General features: G+C 46.1%; 1 protein-coding gene across 1 annotated transcript in view; it reads left to right on the top strand.

Moving 5' to 3' along the window:
* LOC126475418 (uncharacterized) overlaps positions 1 to 5,186 on the top strand; it is a 272,705-nt gene extending 267,519 nt beyond the window's left edge. The window contains exon 8 of the mRNA XM_050103260.1: positions 5,031 to 5,186. Coding sequence (XP_049959217.1) covers positions 5,031 to 5,079 — 49 coding nt within the window. The 3' untranslated portion in view covers positions 5,080 to 5,186. The remainder of the gene's footprint in view (positions 1 to 5,030) is intronic.
* The last annotated feature ends 10,886 nt before the right edge of the window (positions 5,187 to 16,072 follow it).

Below are 16,072 nucleotides of genomic sequence, written 5' to 3'. Positions count from 1 at the left end.
GTCATGTAGCTGTACGAGAGTGTGTGAGTGAGGCAGTCCTTGTTTTTTCATACGATTGTGTACATCCAGCATCTAATGGTCTCAGAGAAGTGGTATTTTTTGGTGAATTCAATAAATCTCATTTTTTGTTGTGTAAAACACAGGCTTGTCTGTATCATAGTTGTTCTTTGATTTCTGGCCATGAGTTGCATATGAATGTTACGAAGAGGTCAAGTTGTCCATATTTTCTTATGTCAATTGTGGCACTTTGAGTGTACTCATGCATGTGTCTCCGACTTCCTGTGTATGATGAGGGTAAGATTACTATTGTTCCAATGCCATTTATGCTTGCAACTTGAAGGTGGATGTATTCTTCCATGCATTGTTTTTCTGATTCTGTCTTATGTAAAGCATCTGTTCCACTTCTATTTCTGCATACATATCTGCCAGGAGAGCAGATGGAGCATGGAGAGCTGCAGCAAACTACGACAACAACATCTTCCAGGAATTGTTGGGATAAACAGGGAATGTTGAGAATGTGATTGTGTGTTTCATTATCTCTGATCATTAAGCGATAAGCATAGAATTCCTTGGAAGTGACTTTTTTGTTAGTTTCTATGCCTGTTTCAGGTTGGGTTTGTTTCACATTAAAATGATATCCATCCTTTTCTTGCAGAAATATTAATGGATATTGGAGGGCATCATATGAATGGTGTGTCTCTGCAGCACATTGTAGTTGTTCTGTTTTTCATTGTACAGTTATGTCACTGCTTGTGTTTTCATTGTCCACAACTATGGTGGTCACTTCATCTATCTGAGGTGCATTAAATCTAGATTTGTGTTCTCCAGGTGGTCTTTTATCAACTCAAATTATAACTTCATAGTCTACATCTACATCTAAACTCAGCAAACCACCGTACAGTGTATGGTGGAGAAATCATTTGGTCTAGTGCTATTTTGAATATATGAATCAGTTGATTGTATTTGTGAAAGATCCTCTCTACATCTTGGACTACTTCTCGTGTCAATCTGCTGATATTTGTGCATCATTGATCAATTTCTGTTTCTTCATTTCCAATGAAATATAATTGCAGAAATGTGTGGTCTTCATTGGGTAGTGGTAGTAATGATTCAGTGTTGTGATTGTCTTGTCCTTAGATGGAAAAAACATAATCACTTTCATGTCTTTTAGTGTTGATCAAATTGAAACTGAAAGAAGTCATTTGAAGCAGGTGCTGTATGCTTTTATATTTTGAAGAAAGCGTTTTGAATCTGGAGTTTCCCTGGTTATGTAATGTAAAAATTCATGCGGAGGTGCTTCCAGTAGTGGCGATCGAATTTTTCCATTCATGCAACAGAATCCTGGTGTTTCTCTAATGAATTTTTTCGCATAGCAAAATTGACAGATGTTATCCATTTATCTGATAACGGCATATCTGTGTTTTTTATAGTCTCTTACTGGGTCATAGTGCAGTGCTTCATACTTTAGATTGGTCTGTTTACTTCTCCTGGCCTGTGCTTCTCGTAGGTTGATATTTTCATGGCTAGCTTGAGTTTGCAGTCTTTTAATAAAAGATTGTGATGCAATTCTTGATTCTTCAATCTGTTGATTTCACTGTTCCTTGGTTTCTCTGCTTCTCACGGTGCTCACTGTCATTCGTTGGGAACTTAAATATGCTTTGCACTCTTTGTCTGTTTTGTTTTTTGCTGTTCTTTCTGTTTTCGCCATTTTGTTTCAGAACTGGCAACATCTCCCCCTCTTTTATATTTGAGCATTGTCTAAAATATAAATCAAATCTAGTTTTTATTAACAAACACACTAAGTACACTTTAAACCCATTTCACTTTTTATTTTCGATTTATATTGTCACTGTATCACTTTGACTACTCACACTTCACTGTTTGTTTTTATTCACTCATTGCACTACTTTTTCGGTTCATTGCTTCATCACTGATAAGAAACTGACATTCAAACCCTTGATGGGTCATGCTTTATATAGCCCTACAAACTGATAACCATACCTGTGGCAAATTACAGAGCATACCAAAAAGGCATCGAATGGTCCACAATATTCCGGAACATTACCCAACATTTGAGTACTTTTTACAGTTTTTGAAACACTTCTGTAACTCCCTTTTTGTTGTGGTATTCGACTCCTTCAGTGATTCTATTTTTATCTCATCAGTGGTGACACAATGACGTCCTGTCATGGTTCTCTGTAGCTTCGGGAATAGAAAGAAGTCACAGGGGACCATGTCCACTGAATACAGTGGCTGAGGCAGCATAACAGTTTTGATTTTTGCCAAAAAATCACAAACAAGCGTTGAACTGTGAGCAGGTACATTATTGTGATGCAATTTCCATGTGTGATTTTGCCACTGTTCCTGTCATTTGGCTTGGACTGCTTTCCACAAAGTGTGCATAACTTCCAGGTAGTATTCCTTACTGACCATATGACCATAACGCAGGAAATCATGACGAACTACTCCACTGCAATTGAAGAAAACAGTGAGAAGATCTTTCACATGTGACCAAACTTGTCGATTTTTTTTCCCCCCTATTCAGGCAGTTTCCTTTCAGAGGACTAGGCCTTGGTTTTGATGTTATACCTGAGTACCCATGTTACAACCTTCTTTAGAAGTTCTGGATCATTGTTGACTTCATTCAGCAATTCCTGAGCAATGTCTGTGTGATATTGTTTTTGGTTGAAATTCTACCATTTTGGAACAAACTTTGCTGCTACATATTTCCTTCCCAAAACATAAAAAAAATCGATTGGCATGAGCCAAAGAATATGCTGACATTATCAGCAACCTCTCTGATGGCGATTTTCCAGAACCGTTTTCATTATTTCTTCCACACTATTGTCAGTAATGGATTTGCTACAGCATCCATGTCGATTGTTACCTTGAACATCTACTCAACTCTCTTTGAAATGTTTGTAACACTCATAAACTCTTGTCTTACTCATGGTAGATTCACTGAAAGCAACAGTCAACATTTTGAATTAAGTTCTGCAATTTATTCCATTTTTCAAATAAAATTTAATGCAAATTTTTTGATCCATCTTTTTTAAAAGTATAAATTTGCTGAGTGCTCAAAAATACATGTAGACTTTTCAGCTGTCAACAATAAACTAACTATTCAAAACAGCTGAATATGCAAATATATGCCAGGAACCTGTGTACCAACAAGACAAATTATTTTTTTGAAAATGTAAATAGCCTGTGAAATTAAAAAAAAAAGATCTCATTACTGTTTGATCACACCTTATTGGTGGAACCACCTCAGTCATCACGTTCACGGTTGAAACCTGCACCACACATACAGGGCTATTACAAATGATTGAAGCGATTTCATAAATTCACTGTAGCTCCATTCATTGACATATGGTCACGACACACTACAGATACGTAGAAAAACTCATAAAGTTTTGTTTGGCTGAAGCCGCACTTCAGGTTTCTGCCGTCAGAGTGCTCGAGAGTGCAGTGAGACAAAATGGCGACAGGAGCCGAGACAGCGTATGTCGTGCTTGAAACAGTCAGTCATAACAGTGCAATGACACTTCAGGACGAAGTTCAACAGAGATCCACCAACTGCTAACTCCATTCGGTGATGGTATGCGCAGTTTAAAGCTTCTGGATGCCACTGTAAGGGGAAATCAACGGGTTGGCCTGCAGTGAGCGAAGAAACGGTTGAACGCGTGCGGGCAAGTTTCACGCGTATCCCGCGGAAAATTGGCTCATGCCACAACTGGAGACGGACAGCGCCGACTTCATCTTTCAACAGGATGGTGCTCCACCGCACTTCCATCATGATGTTAGGCATTTCTTAAACAGGACATTGGAAAACCAATGGATCGGTCGTGGTGGAGATCATGATCAGCAATTCATGTCATGGCCTCCACGCTCTCCCGACTTAACCCCATGCGATTTCTTTCTGTGGGGTTATGTGAAAGATTCAGTGTCTAAACCTCCTCTACCAAGAAATGTGCCAGAACTGCGAGCTCGCATCAATGATGCTTTCGAACTCATTGATGGGGACATGCTGCGCCGAGTGTGGGAGGAACTTGATTATCGGCTTGATGTCTGCCGAATCACTAAAGGGGCACATATCGAACATTTGTGAATGCCTAAAAAAACTTTTTGAGTTTTTGTATGTGTGTGCAAAGCATTGTGAAAATATCTCAAATAATAAAGTTATTGTAGAGCTGTGAAATCGCTTCAATCATTTGTAATAACCCTGTACTTTACAGTTGTTTGAAGCAGTGATAACATTGTGATTCCTGGTGAATTTATAAAATGGAGAAGATATGTCTCCTTCACCATAATAAGTATCATTCACTCTATTCAGCTTGGAGATCAATCAGCAACTCACTTAGTTTCTTACATTTTATCTGTACACTGTATACCATTAGTCTGGATGTTACCTGGCGATCATAGTAATGTGATTTGACACTGTAAATGCAAGCCACTGCAACAGTGTGCCCTCTCATGTTGGAGAGAACCTGTAGTATTGGAGTTGAAGTACCACACTGCAAAGTGCTTATCTAACCTGTGAAAAATGACACATAATGACATAAAGTTGTGCCATTGGTTTAGTCACGTTGCTGCAATTTCACAGTCTGAAATATCCTGTTTTGTGTAGTTATATTACTGGCTGACAAATTTTATACATATTTTCTTGTGTAATGTAAGAACTGATTTTATCAATATTCATTTCTTTGTGTTCAGAGCCATATGTAAGTGACTTTATTAAATCATTGAAGCATGGTATGATTTTGACTCACTTGTGTTAGGGGAGGACAGTGATGACTGACCTGATTAAAAATTAGTCATCTTAATACAGTAACAGTGACTGAGTAATTTTTAATCAATCATACTAAGAGTTTGAAAAATCTTATCATTTGCGAAATGTGGATTATTTTAGTATTATTAATTGAAGTAATCCATTATTTTGCTTTTATAGATCTATCAATCTGTGTACTTAGAACCAAAAGAGATATACTGAGTAAGACCAGACTTAAATGCATCTCTCTAATTTCTTTCAGGTGGCATTTTCCTTCTCTGCATTTAATTCAAAAGGGGCATAAATTATAGTGAAGATCAACAGAACAACAAAACTTCAGGTGTGACTCATCATTATAAGTGAAAATGGAAACTACAGATTAAATGAAAGTGCTTAATGAAGAAGTTATGGGTATTAAGTACAAAAAAGTCATCTGTGTGAAATAACATTGATATTATGAGAACAGTTGAAAATAAATAATAACTATGTAACAACAGTTGTTATAATAATAATAATAATAATAATAATAATAATAATAATAATAATAATAATAGGTAATAAAGCAGCATAAGAATTACTTTCATTTACAAATTGTTAATAAATCAACAGGGAAAGAGGAAAGTGTTGATCATGGCCTGTCAGTAGGGACCACCCTTGCATTCTTCATGAATGAATTTGGAAAACCACGGAACACTCAAAATCATATTATCATCTTCACTGCTAGGTAAAGTTATCCTGCAGACTTCTCTTTGTATCACAGTCTTTAATGTTTTTTACATCAATTTACTCGTATATATTTTTTATTTTCACCTTCCATTATGTCACTGTCCCAGTCTTTTCCTTATCTCTTGGAATCTAACAATGAATTTTTTGTGGCCCACCTACAACCTATTCACCTTGCTAGATATGCTGCCATCTCCATTCCATTTTCATGACAGTCACAATTATGTCATTCACTTCATTTGTTTGTTTTCCTGTCTCTATGAGATAGTTCATACATGTGCCTCTTCACTTCTCACTGAACAATCTTTCAGTGTTGAATGATTTTCACATTAAAAGTCTATTTCACTGCCATAAAGTACAACTGGAATACAATGTAACTGTAAACTTTTTGTTTAACACATGTAAAAAACTTAATTTTGTGTTTTAAGTTTACCTGAAGCAATCAATGACATTTTTACTCTCCTGGCCTTTTTTTCTGTACATCCATTCATTGTCTTCAACTCTTGTGAAACAGAAACTCACTTGGTTTTGTGATTCTGTTGTTAATTTACACAATTTCATTTTCAGTGGATTGATTATAAATTATTTTAGTCTTATTGTAATTGTTTTTCAGACCTACTTTCAAATACGATCACTTATACTCTTTTCTTTATTGTTGGCATTTGTCTGCACTTGAGGCAAACAGTATGACTAACCAGCAAAATGGAAGCTGTTCAGGTATGGTCCAGTAACACATATTCCTTCTTTGTCCTCCTAGTTTAAGGGTCTGACACTTCTTGTAGGGCTGCTAAGAACAATTTTTTGACATGGAACCTCTTTATTAGATATCTCTTTAAATTCTGAATTTCCCAGTATCTTGATAAAGTTTAATGAAGACGAATTGAAGGGGTAGCATTCATGTGTAGGTTCTTTAACATCAGTTTTTGCTAAAAGTACAGATTTTGTGGAAAGTGAGTCAGAAACTTTCTCAGAATCTGTGAATTGCTCAAGCAGAGCAGTAATCTTTCTCTCCCTCTAACGTTTTCTCCATAGCAGGTTCAATCCATTCTAGGCAGCTAACTCAGAAAAAGGTTTATTCATGATTTCTTTTTCGTTACTACTATGTCAAGCTGCCTTTGCTAATTATAACATAATTTAGTGAAATTAGTGTTACATTTTTCTCTGTGTATCTAATTTATTTATTTATTTATTTTGTCTAACTCTTACAAGTGGCTTTAGTTGTGATGTGTTTGAGTAAAGGCTTGTGACAGAGTGGAGAGAGGGAGATGACAAACAGTGAACTTAACTTTGAGGACAATGGAAGGATGATAACAAAACTATTGGCAGGTCAGTCCTGCGAAGCAGTTAAACATCTCTTACAATGAAGGTCAGTCCAAGAACATATCCCTGCATACCACATTTACACACTTATACTTTTGAGTTATTTCAGCTGACACCCCCCTGAATCACCCACTGCACACTGGAATTTTTTTTTTTTTTTTTGATGCTATAAGCATGAAAATTTTTGCATTTGATTGATAAATCTTACAATGGACCAAAACATTTTTTAAACACCATTCCATAGATAAGCAGCTGAATATTTACCACCAGCTGTTTGGGAAGCTGATTTGTCCTATTTGATGTTGATAGTGTAACTTACAGTTTATTCATATGGTAAAAATATGGACTTCAGGTGGCTGTGTATGAGGAGCAGCATCATGTGGATGTGTGGCCACTTGGATGTAAATATGAGGCCTGTCTAAAAAGTATTTGACCTTTGGCCAGAAAAAATATTTCGAATACCTGATGGGGTTGGGACCCTAATCCCCTTCAAAGTAGGCTTGCACACACTTAGCCCACTGATCCTTCCACTGCTGGAGACACCTCTGGAAGTCTTCTTTCGGAATGGTGTTCAGCTGTGTTCCGCATTATCTCTTCTCTACTCTCAAAACAGGATCCTTTCAGCGGCATCTTCAATTTTGGAAACAACCAGAAATCGCAAGGAGCCATGTCTGGAGAGTAGAGAGGTTGGCAAACTGCTGTAATTCCATGTTTGGCCAAGAATTTTTGCATCAAGTGGGATGTTTGTGCAGGGGCATCGTTGTGATGCAGTTGCCAGTTTTTCACCGTCCACACGTCTGGTCTTTTGCGCTGAACTGCATCACGGAGTCTCCAGAGAACATCTTGATAGTACTCCTTTGTCACTGTTGTCCTTCCGGTGCGTATTTGTGATGCAAAATTCCACGGACATCAAAGAAGACAGTCAGCATCACCTTGATTTTGCTTCGCACCTGCTGCACTTTCTTCGGTCTTGGAGACTCAAGATGCTTCCATTGCAACAACTGTCTTTTTGTTTCTGGGTCATACCCATACATCATGACTCATTTACAGCTATCACAGTGTCCAGAAACTCAGGATCACTGTTGGTGGTGTCCAGGTCCTGTGCAATGTCAAAACGGAGGTCTTTTTGTTCCAATGACAACGACTTGGGCATGAAGTCTGCAGCCACTCGGTGCATGTTCAAATCATCACACAAAATTGCATGTGCAGAATCTTTACTCACTCCAACATCTTGGGCAATCTCTTGCACAGTCAAACAATGATCTGACATCACCAAATTTTGCACCCTCTCAACAACAACTGCACTCCGAGCAGTTTGAGGCCTGCCAGAATGCTGGTCACTCTCCGCTGATGTGCAGCCATTTTTGAACTGATTGAACCACTCCTTACTTTGTGTTACACCCATCGCATCTTCTCCAAACACCTGCTGAATCTTAGGAATTGTTTCGCTTTGAGAATCACCAAGCTTTTGACAAAATTTGATGAAGTATCTTTGCTCAACACATTCAGTCATCTTGAGAGAATTGGTAATCTGATGAACACATTGTGTAGCACCTCACTCAGCGAGACTAACAGCGAATGACATGCTGGAAGGCAGAGACAAAATTCACACATGCACATAAAGGTCTCTTCCTTTACTGTGTACAGTGGCACTGTGCTATCATCTCAGTAACATCAGAGGTCAGATACTTTCTAGACAGACCTCATAGGTGCCTGTGGCTGCAGCAATGGTTACCATAACCTCTGCAGAACATATTGGTGCAGCTTGCATCCCCAGACACTGTGGCAGCTGAGCTTGGCTTTACAGTAAACAGCCCAGCAAATCTTCTGTTAACAAACAACCTGCTGATGTAAAGCAGGGGCTATACCTAGCCCGATAAGCACATTTGTGAGTGTGGTAGCTAAATATGCTGGGGCCCAGCCCTGCCATACTACAATTCTTGCTGACCCATTACTCTGTTATACCAAAAACAATCAGTCTTAATTGGTTTTTATGGCTGCTCATAATTTCTATAATTTATTTTTTGTAGACTGCACATTTTGATGTGTCATTACAAGCACATCTGGTGAGCCTTTTATTCCCATAGTGCCTATCTTACTGTAATTTTACTGAAGTCCATGAGTAATAAATCATTTAAGGGGATGTATTTGCTGTCTTTCTCTTCCTGTGTAGACAACCTTTTGATGGGGCTTCTAATGCTTTTGTTGTTAATGCTGCTGCTAAAGAAACTGTTGTTGATGTTGTTGCTATTGTTGGTGATGCTGTAGTTGTTGCCACTTTTGCAACTGCTTGTTGCTGCATCTACAACTACTTTTGTTGCATGTTTCTGCTTCTGCAACTACTTTTGATGCTACTTCTGCAATTGCTGTTGCTACCTCTGCTTCTGTTATTGCAGCCATCATCACTGTCATTGGAATTTTTGGTGCTGCTGTAGTTGATGCTGATGCTGTTGATGTTGTTGATACTCTTCTTGATGTAGCTGCTAGTACTGTTGATGATGTGCTAATGCTACTGTTATTATTGTTGCTCACTTTGCTCTAGTTGACTTGACTACCATTATAACTCTGTACTTTGCTCTGATGTTTCTATGGTATTCATTTCTGTGGGTCAGTGCAAACTGTGAACATCATTATATGGTTGCCACTGCATGCACCCACCAAGCCAATCTGTGAAGAACTTTGAATTTTACCTGTTCAATGCACATACACATTAGATACAGCTTCATTGTAAATAAGAATCTCCATCTATTCGAAACAAATAAAGTGCATGATCTCCTCACCCATACTAATGGTAAAATTCATCTGACAAGCCAGAGATTGAGTAAATTCCTTGACAGTGTGAGACATGTAGGCAGCATAATTTATAATAAATTACCTTGGTCAGTCAAAAATAATAATAACTTATTCAGGAAAAATGCTAAGTCCAATTTAAGTCAAACGTAACTTTAACTTTTCTTGTGTTCATATTTATCCTCTGTCCTTGACAGCACACCTAAATTTAAAAACTGTTGTAGAAATACGTGTATTTCTATCCTTTAAAGTATATGTTTATTTACAAAAATACCGTTACAGAAAAGTATCTTCAACAATTTCTGTAGCATGTATCATAAACATAATTTCATGTATATGTAAATGTAAAACATTTGTAAATAAGCAGTACACCATTGATGTAAGTTTGTAGCAACACCTACTACTGTATTGCCAATATTTACTTTGAAGATCAAACAGCTAACTAAATTATGATGTCTAGCATAGTGTATTCTCTTTAGTCACCATTTTAACTTTAACTAAAAATTATGTACTGAAAATCTAACATTGTTCTGAAGCGGGAACGTGTTGTATCCCCGCTTACAGTCGCTCATGTGCAGTGAACCGGCATTTATCGCCGCGCCCACGCACTATGCTCATGGGAGAGGCTTTGTGGCAATAAATGACTAAAGCGGTTTCTGGACAGGACACATTTATTTTTCCTGCCGTTACAATAAATGACAAATAATATACTTCGCTAATGTCCGCCTATATAGGCGCGTTGCACCGGCGGCACGGCTCGGTCACCGATCCCGGAGGGTGTACACTCCAGTGACGAGCCGTGGCGCGACCACGTGGACCGAGCGAGACAAAAGGCCGCGTCACAGAATGTTCTGCTCTTGGCGCAACCGGAGGCGCCGTAACGTCCGCGAAGAAGCGAAAGACAATTTAACGGCGACTGCGTTCACGACCGCGCGTACGCATTTACGGCGGAGTCACGTTGACTCGACGCACGTGGTCCGCGGCGGAAGAACTGGGGAGACGTGTGTCGCGTCGCGTCGACTAGCTCGCACTCGTGGCAGCTTTGTTCCCGTGTGGTCCGGTGTGCGACGCACCGTTGCCGAAATTCCGCATAACGGTACAGCTGCCCCTACTTGTGTCGGCAGTGCCGTAGTTCAGCCCTTCGTGCGTTGGACGGTGCTGCCGCCACACAGATCCCCCCTTGGAGAGCGGAGCTCCGTAGCTGCGAAAACGCGGCGATCGTTCGGTGGTGCGCGTGTGTTTAAAGTTCGCGCACTGCGAAATGGCAGTGCGGCAGCTTTGGCGGTTGTCGGTCGGCGTCGGAAGGGCGGCGGCCCGTGACGTCAGCGCGCCGGACCGGCGAGCGTGCGGTGGGCGTGTCCTCGCGCTGGCGGCTAGTGACAGCGGCAGCATGCACTGGCTGCGACTGTCCGTAGCGATGTGCGTGAAGGCGCGCGTTGCAGGTCATTGGTGGTGACGTCTCGAAGGCGCTTGCGCGAGTGCGGTACCGTCGGAACTCGAACGCGGGTCCGGGAGCTACTACGGACAAGCCGGGCGGTGTGGTGCGCGATGTCCGGAGCTCGACGGAGAAGCGAATGAGGTAGCTGGCGCGGGTGCCGATTCGGCCTCAACGCCCGACGCGGCGGAGGCAAAAGACGCGAACGCGGGTCCAGGAGCTGTGACGAACGCTCGACTGGAGTTACGGGCCGAAGGCACTTGCAGCTGGAGGTCGGGTCTCTACAGCGGACGGCGGCTCGTGGGCGCCGAATTCTGACGGCGTTCAGTGGCTCGGGCGCGTGATTGCCGGTTTGGGTGTCGTGGCGCGCTGGCGACGCAGCACGGCCGTTTGAATCGGACGCGGCGGCCGGCGCGCGTGACGTAGTCCGCTGGCGGCTGTGGTGGGGGCGACCGGTGCGCCTGTGGTGGGCGTGGTCCGGGCGGCCGTACCAGCTGCCTGGGCGTGGTGGAGGGAGGCGCACGTGGCGGCGCGATGACAGCAGGCTGCAGCTGTGCGTCACCGGCGGCTCCGGGTGCGGGTTCCGTCTGACCACTGGCGGAGGGCGTGTCGTCCGTGAACAGATCTTCTGCCGGGTCGAAGAAATGCGTGGCTGATGGAGCGGGCAAGACGTAGGCTGGTTTCACGCGGTCGACTGACACTGTCGACGGCTTTCCGTTGCACTCGAGGACCAGCGTTTTGTCTCCTCGGGCGATCACGCGGTGCGGTCCACTGTAGGGCGGTCGGAGAGGTGGCCGTACTGCGTCGGTACGCAACATGACGTGCGTGCAGCGCTGCAGGTCGGCGTGGACGAATATCCTCCCGGTGCCGTGCCGCGTCGGTGCGTGCGCTCGGAGGCCGGCCATGTGACTGCGCAGACGTTCCGCCAGAGTGGGTGCCACGGCGTCGTGTGGGAGTCTTACATCTTCAACAAAATCGCCCGGGATTGTCAGGGATTGCCCGTAAACGAGGTCGGCAGGTGACGCGCCGATCTCCTCCTTCGGCGTGACTCGCAGGCCGAGCAGCACCAGTGGAAGCGCCTCTGGCCATGAGGTGTCATGGCAGGTTAGAGCGGCTTTGAGAGTCCTGTGGAACCGTTCGACCATGCCATTCGACGCCGGATGGTAGCTGGTTGTCCTGTGTAACCGGGTGCCACACAGTCTGGCGACGTGCGTGAACAACGCGCAGTCAAACTGGCGGCCGCGATCAGTTGTCACGTGACTGGGACATCCGAAGCGTGCCACCCAGGTGTCGACGAATGCGGTGGCGACGGTCTCGGCTGTGACGTCCGCGACGGGCGTTGCTTCCGGCCAGCGAGTGAAGCGGTCCACCATAGTTAGGAGGTACCGCTTGCCTTGTGAGAGAGGAAGCGGGCCGACGAGGTCCACGTGGACGTGTGCAAATCGGCGTGTCGCGTCCGGGAAGGTGCCCACGGGTGCGTGGGTGTGCCTCCCGACTTTGGCGCGCTGACATGACGTGCAAGTGCGCGCCCATTCGCGGCAGTCCTTCCGAAGCCCGGGCCAGACGAAACGCGCAGCCACGAGCGTCGCAGTGGTGTTGATGCCGGGGTGTGACAGTCCGTGGACACGGTCGAAGGCACTGCGCCGGAATTTCCCCGGGAGGAACGGTCGGTGCGTGCCGGTTGAGGTGTCACACCAAATCTTCCGTGCGGAGCCGGGGACAGGCACCAGCTCCAGTTGCAGGCCGCTGGAAGTGTCGTGACGGAAGCGGTGCAGTTCTTCGTCACTCTCCTGTACTTGGGCCACGTCCTCAAAGTTCACAGGGGGTGAAATAACGGCACACGCCGGGGCAAACAATCGGCGACGATATTGTCTATCCCCAAAATGTGTCGAATGTCAGTCGTGAATTGTGACACGTACTCTAACTGCTGGAGTTGGCGCGGTGAACACTTGGTGTGGTTGTTCTCGAACGCGTGGGTGATGGGTTTGTGATCGGTGAAAATGATGAACTGTCGGGCTTCTATGGACGGTCGAAAGTATTTCACCGCCGCGTACACCGCAAGCAACTCTCGGTCATAAGCGCTCCAAGCACGTTGCGAATCGGAAAGCTTTTTGGAGAAAAAACCGAGAGGCTGCCAACTCCCGCCGACGCGCTGTTGTAACGCCGCGCCGATGGCGGCCTGGCTGGCGTCCACGACTACAGCTAAGTCCGCGTCATGTACCGGGTGCGCGAGCAGCGTCGCTTCCACGAGATTCCTTTTTGAGTCCGTGAAGCTCTGCTCCATTGCGTCTGTCCAATTCACGAGGGTCTTCCCTTTAGAGATAGGACCTTGTAACGCCTTAGTCAGCGGCTCTTGCACCGCTGCGGCGTTGGGCAGGTGTCGACGATAAAAGTTCAACATGCCGAGGTAGCGTCGTAATTCTTTGTGCGTCTGCGGACGCGGCATGTTCTGTATTGCCTTAACTTTCTCCGGTAGCGGTGTCGATCCGGTGGGCGTAATTAAATGGCCGAGGAACTCAATTTCCGTCACGCCGAACTCGCATTTAGCGGGGTTAATGACGATGTCGGCTTCACTCAGGCGCTGAAAGATGGTCGTTAAGTGGCGGCGGTGGAGTTCGGGCGACTTGGAATACACCAAGATGTCGTCGAGGTAGGCGAAGCAAAATGGCAAGCCTCGCAAGACGCCGTCCAGGAACCGCTGCCAAGTCTGGGCAGCATTCCGAAGACCGAAAGTCATAAACAGGCTTTCGAAAAGCCCAAAGGGCGTTACGATGGCTGTTTTTTCGATGTCTTCGGGCGCCACCGGAATTTGGGTGTACGCCTTTGCGCAGTCAATCTTGCTGAACACCGCGCAGCCCGCCAAGGCGTAGCTGAAGTCTTGAAGGTGTGGGACTGGGTATCGGTCCGGCACCGTTCGCGAATTAAGGGCGCGATAGTCCCCACACGGGCGCCACGAATTGTCTTTCTTGGGCACTAAATGCAACGCCGATGACCATGGGCTGCTCGATGGTCGCACGATGCCTTGCTGCAGCATGGCCTCGAACTCTGCCTTTGCTGCTGCGAGTCTGTCCGGTGCGAGTCGACGTGGGCGACACGATGTGGGGGGTCCGGGTGTGGTTATTATGTGGTGCACCGTCGAATGTTTGATGTCTCTCGGTGCACCGGCTGGGCGGGTGAGGTCGGGGAATTGTTCCAGAATGTCAGCGTACGGTCCGGGGCACTTCACGGGTTTAACGCTGTAGTATGCAGCCTGCCGGCGCTGTCCCGCTATCTTTAACTTAGTCGTGGCGTTGATGAGCTGGCCGTTTGCGATGTCGGCTAGTAGCCCGTAGTGGCCGAGAAAGTCTGCGCCCAGGATCGGCTCATTGACGTCGGCCACGGTAAAAGTCCACGAGAACGTGCGCCGTAGGCCCAGATCTATATTGCGGCTGTGTGTGCCGTAAGTTTTAATAGTGGAATTGTTCGCCGCTGTAAGGCAGAGTGCCTCGGCCCGCCTGCGGTCTCGTAACATAGAACGGGGGAAGATCGAGAGGTCCGAACCCGTGTCGCGAGGTACCTCACGCCTGCCCCCCGTTCCGCAACAAACAGACGCTTCGATATCATATTGCAGCCGGGTGCGCCTAGGTCCGGTCGCAGCTGGCGTTTGGGTGCGAGCAAGGGGCGCGGCACCTGGTTGCTTCGTTGCCGAAGCGGGCGTGGTACCAGCAGTAGCCGCTTTGTGCGTGGTGTGACGTCGGCGGGGTACCGTTGGAGCGGCTGTTGCTGCGTTGCCGGCTGCGCGAGCCACGCCGCCTGTCGCCCGGTCTGCTGCCGCTGCGGCGCGTGCTGCCCTCTTGCTGCGAGCGCGCCAACCGGTCGACTTGCGTCGAGAGAGCTGCCACCTGTGTGGTCAAGTTTTGCACTAGCTGGTGCAGGTCGGCATCCGATGCGGGTGCGGGAGGCGCTGGCCGCCACGGAGGTGGGGGGACGGAGTCGTAAGCTGCCGCAGCCGCGGTGCTAGGCGCCGTTGTCAGCGCGTCGTGCACCCTGTCGGCCAAGTTAGCGACGGCGTCCAGCTGCATCTCCGTCTGTGCGGCTATCACTGCCTGCACCTGAGCTGGGAGGCTGCGCACCCAGATAGTGCGCAACAGCGAATCTGGCACCATATCGGACTGCGCGAGGCTCCGCAAGTGGCGCAGGAATTGCGAGGGCCTCCGATCGCCGCATTCCTCCTGCCGCAGCAGTTGGTGCACACGCTGTTCCTCTGACGACGAAATCCGCCGGATCAGCTCTTCCTTGAGCCGTTTGTAACTCGACTGCGTCGGTGGGGCGGTGATGATATCCCGCACTTCGGCCGCATAGTTCTGGTCCAGCTGGCTCACCACGTGCCCAAATTTCGCCAGGTCGCAGGTCACGTGGTTGCTCATAAATACCGCCTCAACCTGGCTGAACCACATCACGGGGTCGCGCGGCCAAAAGGGAGGCAACCTGATCAATGCCCGTCCAGCGCTTGTCGGCGTTCCGGCGGTCGTAGGAGGCGTCGGTGTGGCGGGGATTTGCGCGCCAACATTGTCCTGAGCTGTCTGCGGCTGCACGGCGTCCGCGCGTGTAGTCCGTGCCTGTAGCTCATTCTCTAGCCTCGTGTTGCGTGAGAGCAGTTCTTCGACGGTCTTTCGCAACTCCTCTAGTGTCGCCATCTTAGTTCAGAGTCGAATCCTCGTACAAGAGGAAAGCACACAGTGAAAATAACACAAGGGAAAAACACGAAAAGAAAAAAATAACACTAAGCAGTCCGCGATCAAAATATACGCACACAAAAACAATACAAAAAAAGTTAGTTAAAAAAAAATTACTACGGAGCACTGTTCGGCGCGGGCGTATGCGCGCAAGCCTACTCGCGGTTCCACATCTCTCGTACCGACGAACGTTTGTCACCACGTGTTTTTTTAGCCTCAGATCACGTCGGGGTCACCAGTGAAGCGGGAACGTGTTGTATCCCCGCTTACAGTCGCTCATGTGCAGTGAACCGGCATTTATCGCCGCGCCCACGCACTATG

The sequence above is a fragment of the Schistocerca serialis genome, chromosome 1 (genome assembly GCF_023864345.2).
Source record: "Schistocerca serialis cubense isolate TAMUIC-IGC-003099 chromosome 1, iqSchSeri2.2, whole genome shotgun sequence".
Taxonomy (NCBI): domain Eukaryota; kingdom Metazoa; phylum Arthropoda; class Insecta; order Orthoptera; family Acrididae; genus Schistocerca; species Schistocerca serialis.
The sequence above is the reverse complement of the archived record's forward strand: the minus strand, read 5'-3'. Positions and strand labels throughout refer to the sequence as shown.